The 12,294-nt window shown below is 40.2% G+C and overlaps 1 protein-coding gene across 1 annotated transcript; it reads left to right on the forward strand.

The window, feature by feature from the left end:
- The first annotated feature begins 31 nt into the window (after positions 1-31).
- On the forward strand, positions 32-11,716 carry CSUI_006318 (calcium proton exchanger). The gene is made up of 12 exons (XM_068066481.1): positions 32-384; positions 2,317-2,471; positions 3,001-3,077; positions 3,713-3,814; positions 4,824-5,167; positions 6,089-6,188; positions 6,956-7,039; positions 7,653-7,739; positions 8,470-8,561; positions 9,275-9,395; positions 10,569-10,650; positions 11,580-11,716. The coding sequence occupies exons 5-12, from the start codon at positions 4,862-4,864 to the stop codon at positions 11,686-11,688; spliced, it is 981 nt and encodes a 326-aa protein (XP_067921544.1). The 5' UTR covers positions 32-384; positions 2,317-2,471; positions 3,001-3,077; positions 3,713-3,814; positions 4,824-4,861; the 3' UTR covers positions 11,689-11,716.
- Positions 11,717-12,294: the final 578 nt, after the last annotated feature.

Below are 12,294 nucleotides of genomic sequence, written 5' to 3' on the forward strand. Positions count from 1 at the left end.
AGGTGGAGGAGGTGTATGTACACTCCTTACAACTACAGGGGGGGTGGGAGCGCCGAGCCGTCAACTTCATTTGGGCCTCTTAGCGTCAGAGGGGAGTGGCGGGACAGGACTTGGAGGGGAAGACAGAGATGCTTTTTCTTCTTCTTCCTCTTCTTCTTCTCTCGGTTCCTCTTCTTCCTGTGGCAAGATGAGCCTAGTTATCCCTCGGGAGCATAGGCATCACTCTGGCGTGTTGAATCTCCTAGGGGTGCCTGGAGGAGCTTCTTCTTCTTCGGGAACTGTGATCGACGAAGAGGGAGGGGAAGATGAAGAAGATCTCGCGGGATTCTATCATTTTTCGCTTCAAGAAGATCTCCAAAGAATAGGCTTCATGCTCTCCGGAAAGTAAGGACACGAACCAACAAGCAAGCACGAAAGTTGGTAGAGATAAAGAAGAAAGAGATTCTCAAGAGAAGAAAGAATGGACATGGAATGGTCTGTGTAGGTGGGTGATATGATGCGAGGAGAGAAAGACACGAAAGGGGGAGAGAATAAGGACAGAAAAGAAAGAAAGGAAGAAAGTAGAGAAGAAGACCTTTCCATTTGAAGAGAAGTGAGAAAGATGGTAATGGCGCGCTTCTTTAGCCTGGAAGTAGAGAGAGAGAGAGAGAGACGGGAGACTCTCCTTCCTCCTCCGTCTCATGCTGGGGGGGGTGAAAGAATCTAGTTAAGAGATAAGACATAAGAAAGAAAGAAAGAGTAAGAGGAGGGATGAAGAAGAAGTAGAAGAAGAGAAGGAAGAAGAGTGTTAGGGGGGGGGGGAAGTGAGGGTTGAATGGGTAATCCAAACAGGAAAGAAGAAAAAGAAAAAGAGACAGAAGAGACACAGACAGACACAGGAGGAGACAAGAGAGATAGAGAGACACATACATACATGCATACATACATACAGATTTAAGGTAGATACGCAGGTAGATCCAAGATAGATAGATAGATTTAAGATAGATAGATAGACAGAGAGGACACAGAATGTATTCGAAAGAAACACTGCAGAAAAAGAAAGAAAGAAAGAAATTTCTCATGTGTTTTATATTAAGTACATCTCCTACATAACGTGTAATACATAATCATACGTATCCAAATCATACGTGGCCTATATGCATATCTATCTATCTATCTATATCTATGTATCTGTCTATCTTCTATCTACCTGTCTATCTTTGAGTTATTTATCTTGAATCTATCTATCTATGTATCTTACATCTATAGACTTGTGTCGCTTGACTGCGATCCTCCGTGTCAGTTCTTTCTTTCTTTCTTTTACCCGTATATAAGTCGGATACAACAAAAGCCTTTAAGGTTGACATTTCTTCTTCTTCTTCTTCGCTCTCTACTCTCTTCACTCTGCTATTCCGAGGGAAACTTCTTCGAGAGAGAGAGAGACTGATATTTAACGGCTGTTGTGTCTATAGACGTATGTAGATATGTATGAATGCGTATGAATATGTATGTAGGTGTGTATGCATGCGTATGTCTTTATATGTGTATGTATGCATGTCTATGCACTTCTTTCGGGAAAATGAGTTTGCTTTCTATCCGCTCTAAATGAGAATTTCCCTCATACAAGAAGAGAGAATAAGAGAAAGAGATAAGAATGAAAGAAAGAAGGTGAAGGAGAGATCTCAACGACCAACTGCGTGAACGGACATCTACACATGCAGACATGTGCATATATCCATCTATATGCGTATATATATCTATACCTTTCTCCATATATCTATATATATATATATCTGCATGCGTCGGTAGGGTATAGGTCGTACATTCCTTCTTCTACGCGTATTCTGTTGCCCGGAGTATCTTTCCGTGTATTCCCAGGCATCTATAGAGATAGAGAGATAGATTAAAGATAGATTAGAGATAGATAGATATCTACGAATATACAGAGAATATACAACTCGACTGGGTCAGGTTTCTATGACTAAAGAGATTTCCGTCCACAGCTGTAAGACTCTCTCCCCACAATCCAGTCGAAATAAAGAGGTTGCGAACACACAGGGGATATACAGACATAAATAAATATCTCTATGTGCCTCACTCTATCTTGTCTTTCTGTATGTCTCTCTCTCTCTCTATATATATATATGTACACCTCTGTATATATATATATAAATGTCTATATATGTATGTATGTTTGTATGAGTAGTTGTGTATTGGTTAAGTGCGGGTGGACTTGGATTTCTCCAGCCTTCACTGATGGCTCACTGACGAAAGAGAAAACGAAAAGACACGAAACTTTCTTTTTTCTCTTCTTTTTGTGTATGTGCATGCATGCAGGTTGAATGTCTTGCTATTGTTTGTGCCTCTATCTTTTTGGAGTGTGCTGTATGGCTGGTCTTCCCTGCTCGTCTTTATTTCGAACTTTCTAGCTCTCATTCCTCTCGCCTCTCTTCTCGGCACTGCAACTGAAGAGCTCGCCCTACATACTGGAGGTACACACGCATTCTAGGCTTTTTACACATCTGACATATATAGAGAGAGACAAGAAGACGGGAAGATATTTCTGTCTTATCTATTTGTCTATTTCTTGGTGTGTCGATAGACATAGTGGATGAATGAGGTCGTATGTGTATGGATTGTTTCAGCACTGAAGAGTAGTAGCACTCAACTTTAAGGGGGGTTAAGAGGAGAAGGAGGAGAAGGAGAAAGAAGAAGGAAAAAGAAGGGAGGTAGGAGGAGAAAGAAGGGAGAAGGAGGGAGAAAGAGGGGGAGACGTCATGCAGCATTCTGAGGTTTGCTGCTCCTCCACCCCCTTCACCCCATGAAAGACTCTCGTCGTCTTTCTCTTCTTGTTCTTTCTCTTTTTCTTCTTCTTCTCCTATCTCTATGTATATGGATGAAGATGTATGCATAGATTTGTATCTCTTCGTGCATACATCTATGTGTAGATGTATCTGTGTATGTCTGTATCTCTCTCTGTCTGTCTGTCTGTATCTGCATATGTGCGTGTCTGTGCGTTAGAGATCGTGGGAGGTCTGTTGAATGCGACGTTTGGAAATGCCGTGGAGATGATCGTCTCCGTACAAGCCCTCAGAGTCGTAAGAAGACAAATTAATCACTCGCAGACAAAGAAGAAGAAAAGAAAGAAAGAAAAAGAAAGGAGAGAAGAAAACTAAGAGAGCTAGCGAGAGAAAGAAAGAGAGGAGAAGAGAGGTTTGGCTGAAACAGGACAGCCGTAGTGTAAGTAACCTTATGACTGACGAAAAGAAGATAGAAAAGAAGATAAGAAAGAAGAATGAGAAAGAAGAATGAGAATGGACTTTTCCTCTGTAAAAAGACAGATAGGACAACTACAACACGAGAAGTAAGAAATAAAGAGCTGCTAAGAACGATAGATAGATCCAAGACACTCAGATAAATATACAGAGATAAGTAGACAAAGAGACATAGATCCATTGATAGACTGTAGATGAAAAAGATAGATTAAGTAAGTATCAATAGATAGATAGATCGATAGGCAGGTCTGACTAGGTTCTGAATGGAGGATGAATCGGGAAGAGCTTCTCCTCCTCCTCCTCCTCCATGTTAGTCAAGCAGGTGATCATACGAAGTGAGGAGACAACAGAGAAGAGCAAGTAGATTTCCCAGTCTCCTTCTCTCCTGAGAATTGCTCCAGAAGTGTGCCTATTGTCTTTCTCTCCACTCTTTCTTTTTTTTTTTTTTGTCTTTTTAGGGGCTGTTGAATGTGGTGCAGGGTACTATGTTGGGGAGTATTTTGTCGAATCTTCTGTTGGTATTAGGCATGTCCTTCTTCGCCGGAGGCGTCAAATTCCACGTACAGAAATTCAACGAGAAAGGCAAGTAGTACACAGAAAGAAAGAAAGGAGAGATCTCAAGCCTTCTTCTCTCTCAGGTGGCAACTTGCTTTTCTTTCCTTCTTCTTCTTCTTCACCTTGCTTTTCTTTCTTGTTCTCTCCTCCTTAGTCAAGTCTTATTTTTCTTTCTTTCTTACTTACTTAAGAGTGAGGGTAGACATGTCTCTCTCTCTCTCACTCTGTCTCCTCCTACTCCTACTACTGTAGAGAGGATTAATCAATCAATAGTCAGTCAGTCAACTAGTTAGTCAAGAAGAAATGGATGAAGAGAAGAAGAGTGCTTTTCAAGTGCTTCTCTTCCTTTCTTTCTCAGTCTCCTCTCTATCTGTAGAGTTGCCTGTTACTCTTATGCACCATATCCTAGCTCTTTTGAATCTATCTCTCTCTGTGGCTTATCCCTATCGTTCCTCTTCGTACTGTATTCCTATCACTACTAGAAAAGAACGCGGTCAAGGCCTCTAAAGACATCCATTCTAGCGTCACTCTATACACACACAGATAAACCTCCCTCAAAGACAGACAGGGGGCTTTTCATCTATATAGTTATCTATATAGATATATATATATGTATATATATGTATATATATATGGATATATGTCTATACTAAGAGGTGAGTGAGAGTGTTCTCGGTGTGAGGGCTTAGCTTTTGGCTATCTTTGTGGGGTGTGTACGTCTATATCTATAAGCATGTATGTACATGGATATGTACAGCTCTCTATGGTATGCCTTCTTCAAGTAGAAGAGAAGAGAACAAGAATACCACTACAGGAGAGAGGAGACAACAAAGAGAAGAGAGAGTCTAACCTTTCTTTCTTTCTCGTTCTCTCTCTAGTCTTTCTTTCTCTTCTTCTTTTCTTCTATCTATCTATCTATCTCTTTATCTTGAATCTATGCATCTCTTCATCTCTCGTCTGTTGTTTCTTTTCTTTTCCTTCTTTCTTTCTTTCTTCTTTCTTGTGCGTGTGTAGGAGCGACGTGTAGTGTGACCTTACTGTTGCTCTCATGTATGAGTATCGTCATCCCTACCGTGGCCGCGTATGGAAGTTTCTTCACCTACGACATTAACCTGCGCTCCTATCAACCCGCGCCACCGGCTTATTATACAAAGAAGACGCCTTATCATAGCCCTTCTAATGGTCAACTACACATGGATACGCTGAAGAGTCTAAAGGAAGACAAGGAGAGGGAGGATGACAAGGTGAACGAAAGTCCTACCAAAATGCCGATCTTAAAGAGTACTCATAATGCCAGCGGAGAGGGAGGAGACTTCGGGATGTCCGCGGCGAATCTCCCCACATATGATATCATAAAGGTAAGAAAAAGAAGAAGAAGAAGAAGAAAGAAAGAAGAAGGAGAGGAAGAAGATGAAGAAGAGGAGGGAAAGAGGAGAAAGATCAAGAGACAAAGAAGCAAGAAGAAGGAGAAGAGGAAGAGAAGTTGACAATGTGTCTTTCTTCTTGTCGGTGTGATGTATGTCGAGGTGCTGAATCGGAGGGGGCTCGTTGTGGTCTTAGTCATGATACTAAAGTGTCAAGGAACACCTTTCTATCTATCTTTCTTATTCACACATGCAAGCAGTAGACTAATTACAACAAGAAGAAGAAAAAGAAGAAAAGGTGGACTAAGAGAAGAACATGAAGAAGACAAGAATCTCTCCCGTCATTTATCATGTTCAGGGAGAGAAAGAGAGAGAGAGAAGAAAGAGAAGAATGTATTCCATCTTAGACGTTAAAGTCAAAGAAACAGTAGCCTAGAGGTAGTAGTAGTAGTAGCAGTAGTAACCTGCCTCTCTCATTCTTTCTTCCTCTCTCTCTTTCTCATAGGACATACGGAGAGAGAAGGAGAGAAAAGGAAGCATCGCCTATAGCACACACTATCGCAGTACTCATAAGTGGACACCTGTCTACATATATACATAGCTAGATAGATATATATATAAATATATGTATATATATATATATATATGTATGTATATATGTTTGTCTATGCTTATGTCTATGTAGATATCTCTTGATACGTATCGATGACGAGGCAACTGATAGGACAGATGACAAGACTTGAGAGGGACAACTTTGTTAACGTGTCTAGTGATGTATGTATAGATAGATATGTATCTATACATATCTCTATCTGTGTATATCTTTCATCTTTCTCTCTCTCTCTCTCTGTATATGTATCTGCTGTGCCTCTCTTTTTCTTGTTCGTCTTCTTTACTTTGTTGTTGTTTCCGCAGATAAGCCGAACGATAGCCGTTTTGATTGGCTTGACGTATTGTCTCTTTCTCTTCTTCCAACTGTATACTCACCTCAGTCTCTTCAGAGACGATGAATGCGGTAAGACTAATAAGCCAAAGAGAGACAGCAGTCCAAGAAAAGAAAGAAAGAAAAGAAGATAAAGAAGAAGACTCTTGTAGTAGTAGTAGGAGAGAGAATTTACGAAAAAGATGAAGAAGAAGAAGTACTTCTTCTTCCTCTCACTGCTCATACTACTATGACTACTATGACCTCTACTACTATGGCACCTACTACAACTACTAGTAGTAGTCGTAGTGGCCAGGATCTTAGCTTTCTTTATTGTTTTCTTTCTTCATCTCCCCAACTTGTTCTCTTTCCTCTCTTCTTCTTCGTACCTCCTTGTACCTATGTATGTGTGACGAAGCTATAAGGGGAAAAAGAGAAAAGGCTAAGGTGGAGGTTGCTTATGCAGACTAACATCGACGAAAAGAAGAAGAAGAAGAGTAGCAGGTGCTGTAGTAGGATCTTATTCGGGAGTTTCTGCGGTGGTACAAGAGGACAGCAGGAGAGAGAAGAGAAAGAGAAGAAGAAAAGGAAGAAGAAGAGGAAAAGAGACGTTTGAAGGAGTGAAGAAGAGAGAGAAATCGATGGAGGAGGTGATAGGGGTGGAGGGGGTGGATGATGGAAGTAGAAAGGTCTGAACAGAAAGAGACAGAGAGACAGGCTAAAGAAAAAGAAAAAGAGAAAGAACGAAAAGATGAAGATAGAGAATAGAACGAGTTGTTTGCATTTTCTTATTTTCTTTTCTGCTCTTTTTGTGTATTGTTCTGCTGTCTTCTTTCTTTGCTTGCTTCTTCGTTACTAAGGAGATGAGGAGTGGCCCTCCATGTCGTGGGAGGCAGCGACGCTTCTTCTCTTCATTATCACTCTACTCATCTCCATACACTCAGGTATACACACACACATCGATAAATAATACATACAGCAAAGATAGATGAATTAAGAGAGATAGATGGATGAAAGGTAGATAGAAGATAGATTGAAGATAGACAGATAGATGGTATCTTGAATAATGATGCCATATATATATATATATATATATGCATATATGTATATTTCTATGTGTATCGCTAGACAGAGGAGTGGGAGAGAAGAGATAGAGGAGGATGGCTCTGTAGTTACGGTGCTCTATCAACTCTAAGAGACTGCATGTATTCTATACCCTCATCTCTCTGTATACACGTATACAAACGCGTATAGCTACATATACATATCTTCATATGTATACATATATGTTTATGTAGCTATACACATATATGTATATACATAAATATATATGTATATGTGGCTACTATACATCCACACTCTCATCACTGCATATCCATATATATCTCTATCTATACTGATTAAAATGTCGTTTCTGAAGAAGAGGGGAACCAATGTGTCACTTCTCTCTCTTAAGAAACCTATCTCTCTATCTCAATGACTTGCCATCTCTTTCTTTCTTTCTTTCTAAATCTTGTGTTTCTTTCTTCTCTCTCTCTCTGTCTGTCTTTTTTGAAGAGTATTTGGTGGGTTCGATTCATGACGTTGTCACGACGTACGGCTTACCGGAGAGTTTCATAGGGGTTATTCTTCTCCCTATCGTCGGTAAGGCAGAAAGAGACGAACTACTTCTTTCTCTTTCGACTTCACACCTACCTATCGGTCTACTTCAAGTGTACGTACACCCCAAGAGAAAGAAGAAAAGGACGAGGGAGAGGCATAGGAGAAGAAAAAGAGAAAGACCGGAAGAGAGATGAGGAATCTAGAATGCTTTTTGGTATAACTCTCTTAAATGTAGACATATTTCGTGATCTTCTTTCTCTCTCTCTGTACATACGTATATACACACGCGATTTCTCTCTATCTAGAGCGAGCCGTCTTTATGTGTGCTAACGTCACATTTCCTTTCTCTTACAGTCTATAGATACTTCTGAGGTGTAGGACCCTGTATCTCTCTGTATGTATGTGTACATATACATATGTGGATCTTTTCAGTGACTTGGTCGGTTCTCCCCCTAGAGACCGAAAACAGCATATACACATAGAGAAAGAGAGAGACAGAGATATCTATATTTATATATATATATGTCAATTTCTTCATACGTAAAGATAGATGTATGAAGATGAATACCGACAATATCATATATGTATCTGGCTATATCTATCAGCATCTATCTATCTATTCATCTATCTATCTTTAATCTATCTATCTATCTATCTTTAATGTATCTATCCATTTATCTATCTGTGTGGATATGAGTAGGATAGGATTGAGGGACATGCGTATATGTACATGTATATGTATATATGTATATGTATATATGTATGTATGTAGGTAATGCAGCGGAGCATTTGACTGCAGTAACGGTGGCTATGAAGAATAAGGTCGACCTAGCCATGGGCGTTGCTGTCGGGTCATCTGCTCAGGTATGGACGACCAAACAAACCTCCACAACCCCCACCATCCTCCTCACTATCTATCTATCTATCTCACTACACCTCCATATTCCATCTTCCTATCTATCTTTATCTATCTATCTTTAATCTGTCTATCTATCTATTTACCTATCCCTAATCTATCTATCGGTTCTCAATCTCTCTTTCTGTCTACGTCCCTTTAGTTACTCTACCTATCTTTAGTCCGTCGGTCTATCTCTCTGTCTGCATATGCTTACATGTCTATACTACATGTATGTAGACAGATGGTAGGTTAGATGTGTAGATAGATAAGAAGCGGTCCTTTGTTTCTTTACACGAGTGAAGAAGAAGAAGAACCTCTTGTCTCAATCTGTCGTGGTGAATCAAAGGGGAGCAGCACCTGTAGAAGTCCTAATCGTACTTTGGAATAAGCGGGGGAATTCTAGCACAAAGGAGGAGTACATAGATATACATACATATCCCTACATCGACCGCTAGATATATATATATATGTATGTGTATATATGTGTATATATGTGTATATGTGTATCTATTCTTCTTCTACAGCCAGTGAGCGACAACTAGCGGTTAGGATGTCTAGGTCTATTTAGTAGACTGACAATAGAAATGCCGACTTCTCTCCTTCTTTCTCTCTGTCTCCATCCTCTTCTTTGTCACATGCATCTCTTTTCTTCTTTCTTTCTTTTCTGTTCTTTCTTTAGATAGCATTGTTTGTCTTTCCTTTTACAGTGTGTGTTGGATGGTTTCTGGATCAGCCTTTGACTTTGGCTGTTCAGCCTCTAAACGCTCTTGTCCTTCTTATGGCAGTCCTCGTCGCCATGGGTAAAATGCCAAAGCATAAAGGCAATACGAGAAGAAACTCCAACATAATAGCACAACTGACTACTACTACTACTTTCTTATCTATCTTTCATCTAGCCATCTACCTTTAGTCTATCTATCTATTTATCTATCTCCAATCTATCTGTTTTATCTATCTATCTATCTAGCAATCTATTCTATATGGATTAGGTAGATAGGTGTATATACAGTAGTATTCCTATTGCTACGATGGCTGTTCTCCTACGGTGTGTATGTCTTTATGTCTCTATGTGTGCGTTTGTATCTCTTTATTAGCTGTCTGTCTATAGGCGCATGCACAACAACCAAGATCACCCGCCTGAGTCGACGATCGCCTTGAACTCCTACCACGTATATATAGATAGATATATGTATATAGATATATATATGTATATACGTGTATACATGTATATGTACACGCGTGGTTAGATAGTCGATCGAAGGTTAAGATAGGGCGTTCCAATGAATTTTCATGGCGTCAGCTCGAGTGGGTCATAACAATAATGCATGCATTACATATGAAAGACTAGCTAGCTATCTAGCTATCTAGCTAGCTAACTGTCTGCTTATTTGATTCGTGGAATGACGTGATTTGCAAGTCTTTTTTCTTTGTTTCTCGTTGTTGGTGTCTCAGTAGACCCATTGGTAGTTTTCTTCAAGTCTGTAGAAGCACTCCTCTTTTTCTCTCCTTTCACGTCAAGAGAATCTAGAAGATTCAAATTGGACTAGACCTGTTGCTTTTCTCTCTTCTTCTTTCCTTCTTTCTCCCAAGAAGAGCCCTTCCTTTCTTTTTCATCGTGGGTTTTCTTTTCGTTCTTCTTTCTATTCATTCTTATTTTCCTCTTCTTCTTCTTTAGTAGACACGAGCACAGTCAGTTCAAATACTTCTCTTGAGAGAGATACCCTCGCTCTCTTCATTGCATGCACCTGCCTGTCTCTTTTTTCTCTTCTTCTCACTTCTCTTCGATTCCTGTCTTTCTCTTGTCATACATCTATAAGGCAAACAAGAGATCATATCTATATCTATATACGTGTGTTGTGGACTCTCGAGAAGGTAGAAAGGAGAGTTTCTTTTCTTTTCTCCACTTCGTCTTACGCTGACGTTTTCGAGGTGTATGTGTGTCTCTATGTGTCTTTCTTTGTCGTGGCTTCTAGCGATAGTTCAGGACGGGGAGAGCAATTGGCTCGAAGGTGTGATGCTTATGTCTGCGTATCTCATGATCGCCATTGTCTTCTGGTAAATTCACTCCCTCACACACCTACAAATACACAAGCAAGAACGAGGAAAAGAAAAAAAAAGAAAGAAAAGAAAGAAAGAAAGAAACAAAGAAAGAAAGAGGACTTGCAATCTTGCTCTCGTGTGTATCTAGGCTTATGTGGGGGGATGCGTGTGCATGCATTTGCATGCGTAGTTGATGAGAGGTAGACTCCTCACCTCTCTTTTCCTAATCTCCCATCTAATCACCCTTTCACATTCATCTATACAAAACAGATTCCTCCATATACATCTATATACGCATATATAGACATATATATATATATATGTATCACATACTGGTAGAGCTATGTCAGTATATAGGCATTCCTATCTTGTGGGGTGTACATACACCTCGTGAAACGGTTTTTCTTCTTTACTGTCGATTCTTTTCAGGAGGATAAAACAAGCATGTATGTGTGGAGGAAAGCATCTTTTCTTTTCTTGTAGAAGCACCAGCTGGAAACTACGCTAAAGATAGAAGAGACAGATTCTCTCTTTCTTTCTTCTTGAATTTCTGTGCATGCGCATAATAGAGATATTTACCAAGTGATACTGATAAAGGACGCATGCATGCATGCAAGAAACGAGAAGAAAGAGAGTGTAGGTGGAGTACGAAGCGACTTGTTGTATTGACATTCTTCTTCCCCTTTTTTTTCTTTCTTTCTACTTCTTCTTCATCTCTCTTCGTCTTTCTTTCTCTTTTTCCACCTAACTTTTCCTTCTTCATTTCTTTCTCTCATGGTCTTCAAGCCCATCCGTCTTCTCTTTGTTTCTCGTTTCTTCTCAACTGCTGACGTATCTATCTATCTATCTATGTACGCTCTACATTCCTTCTTTCTCTTTCTTCTTTCCATCTTTCTTTTCTTGTCTTCTTTCCTCTTCCTTTCTTTCTTTTTTTTCTTTCCTAGGTATAATGGAGCTGCGGCTCCCCCCGCTCCTCCTCCTCTTCCTTCTTCTTCTTTAGGAGGAAATGAAGACGCAAGCACATACGCGCCAGGAGCGAAGAATCTATCTTAGAAATCTTCTTCACGCGAAACAGGTGGTGTAGCCAAAGACTTCTCCTGAGATCTCGAGCTCTTGCATTGAGTTGCATGCAGAGAAGAAAAACGGAAGTTAGAGCGTGGAGAAGAACAACTTAGGGTCAAAAGGGAGAATGGGGAGACGCAAAGAAGATTTCTCTGCGAAAGAGAGAGAAAGAATGGAAGAATCGAAGAGAAGAGAAGAGAAGAAGAGGTGCTTCAGGCACTGAGGGGGGGCCCGGAGTGTGAAGAGAGAGCGGGAGAGGTGAAAGAGAAGAAAGCGACGCTTCGGGTTCTCTTTATGTGAGAATTATGCGTGCAGGAGAGGGGAGAAAGGCGTGCAGTCAGTCATGAAAAAGATAAAGAAGAAAAGAAAAGAAAGAAAGACGGATGAATGAATTGCGAGGTGGCGACGATAGGGAAATTCCTCATTCTCTTCTCTTCGTTTTTCTTTTTCTTCTTCCTCTTCTTCCTCTTCTTCTGCTTCTTCTTTTTCTTTTTCTTTGCGTTACGATGGTTGTGGCTGTATATGTCATAGAGCGAGTGTATGTGCATCTATATGCATTCATGCATGTTTGCATGCACTAGGGGAAGAGGAGTGGTC

The sequence above is a fragment of the Cystoisospora suis genome (genome assembly GCF_002600585.1).
Source record: "Cystoisospora suis strain Wien I chromosome Unknown contig_3171, whole genome shotgun sequence".
Taxonomy (NCBI): Eukaryota; Apicomplexa; class Conoidasida; order Eucoccidiorida; family Sarcocystidae; genus Cystoisospora; species Cystoisospora suis.

Bases quoted from the DNA above. Each gene is read 5' to 3' on its own strand.
- CSUI_006318 (XM_068066481.1), top strand. From the start codon at position 4,862: ATGAGTATCGTCATCCCTACCGTGGCCGCGTATGGAAGTTTCTTCACC. The intron at 5,168-6,088 runs GTAAGAAAAAGA...TTGTTTCCGCAG, and splicing joins CCACATATGATATCATAAAG to ATAAGCCGAACGATAGCCGT. The intron at 9,396-10,568 runs GTAAAATGCCAA...CGTGGCTTCTAG, and splicing joins GGCAGTCCTCGTCGCCATGG to CGATAGTTCAGGACGGGGAG.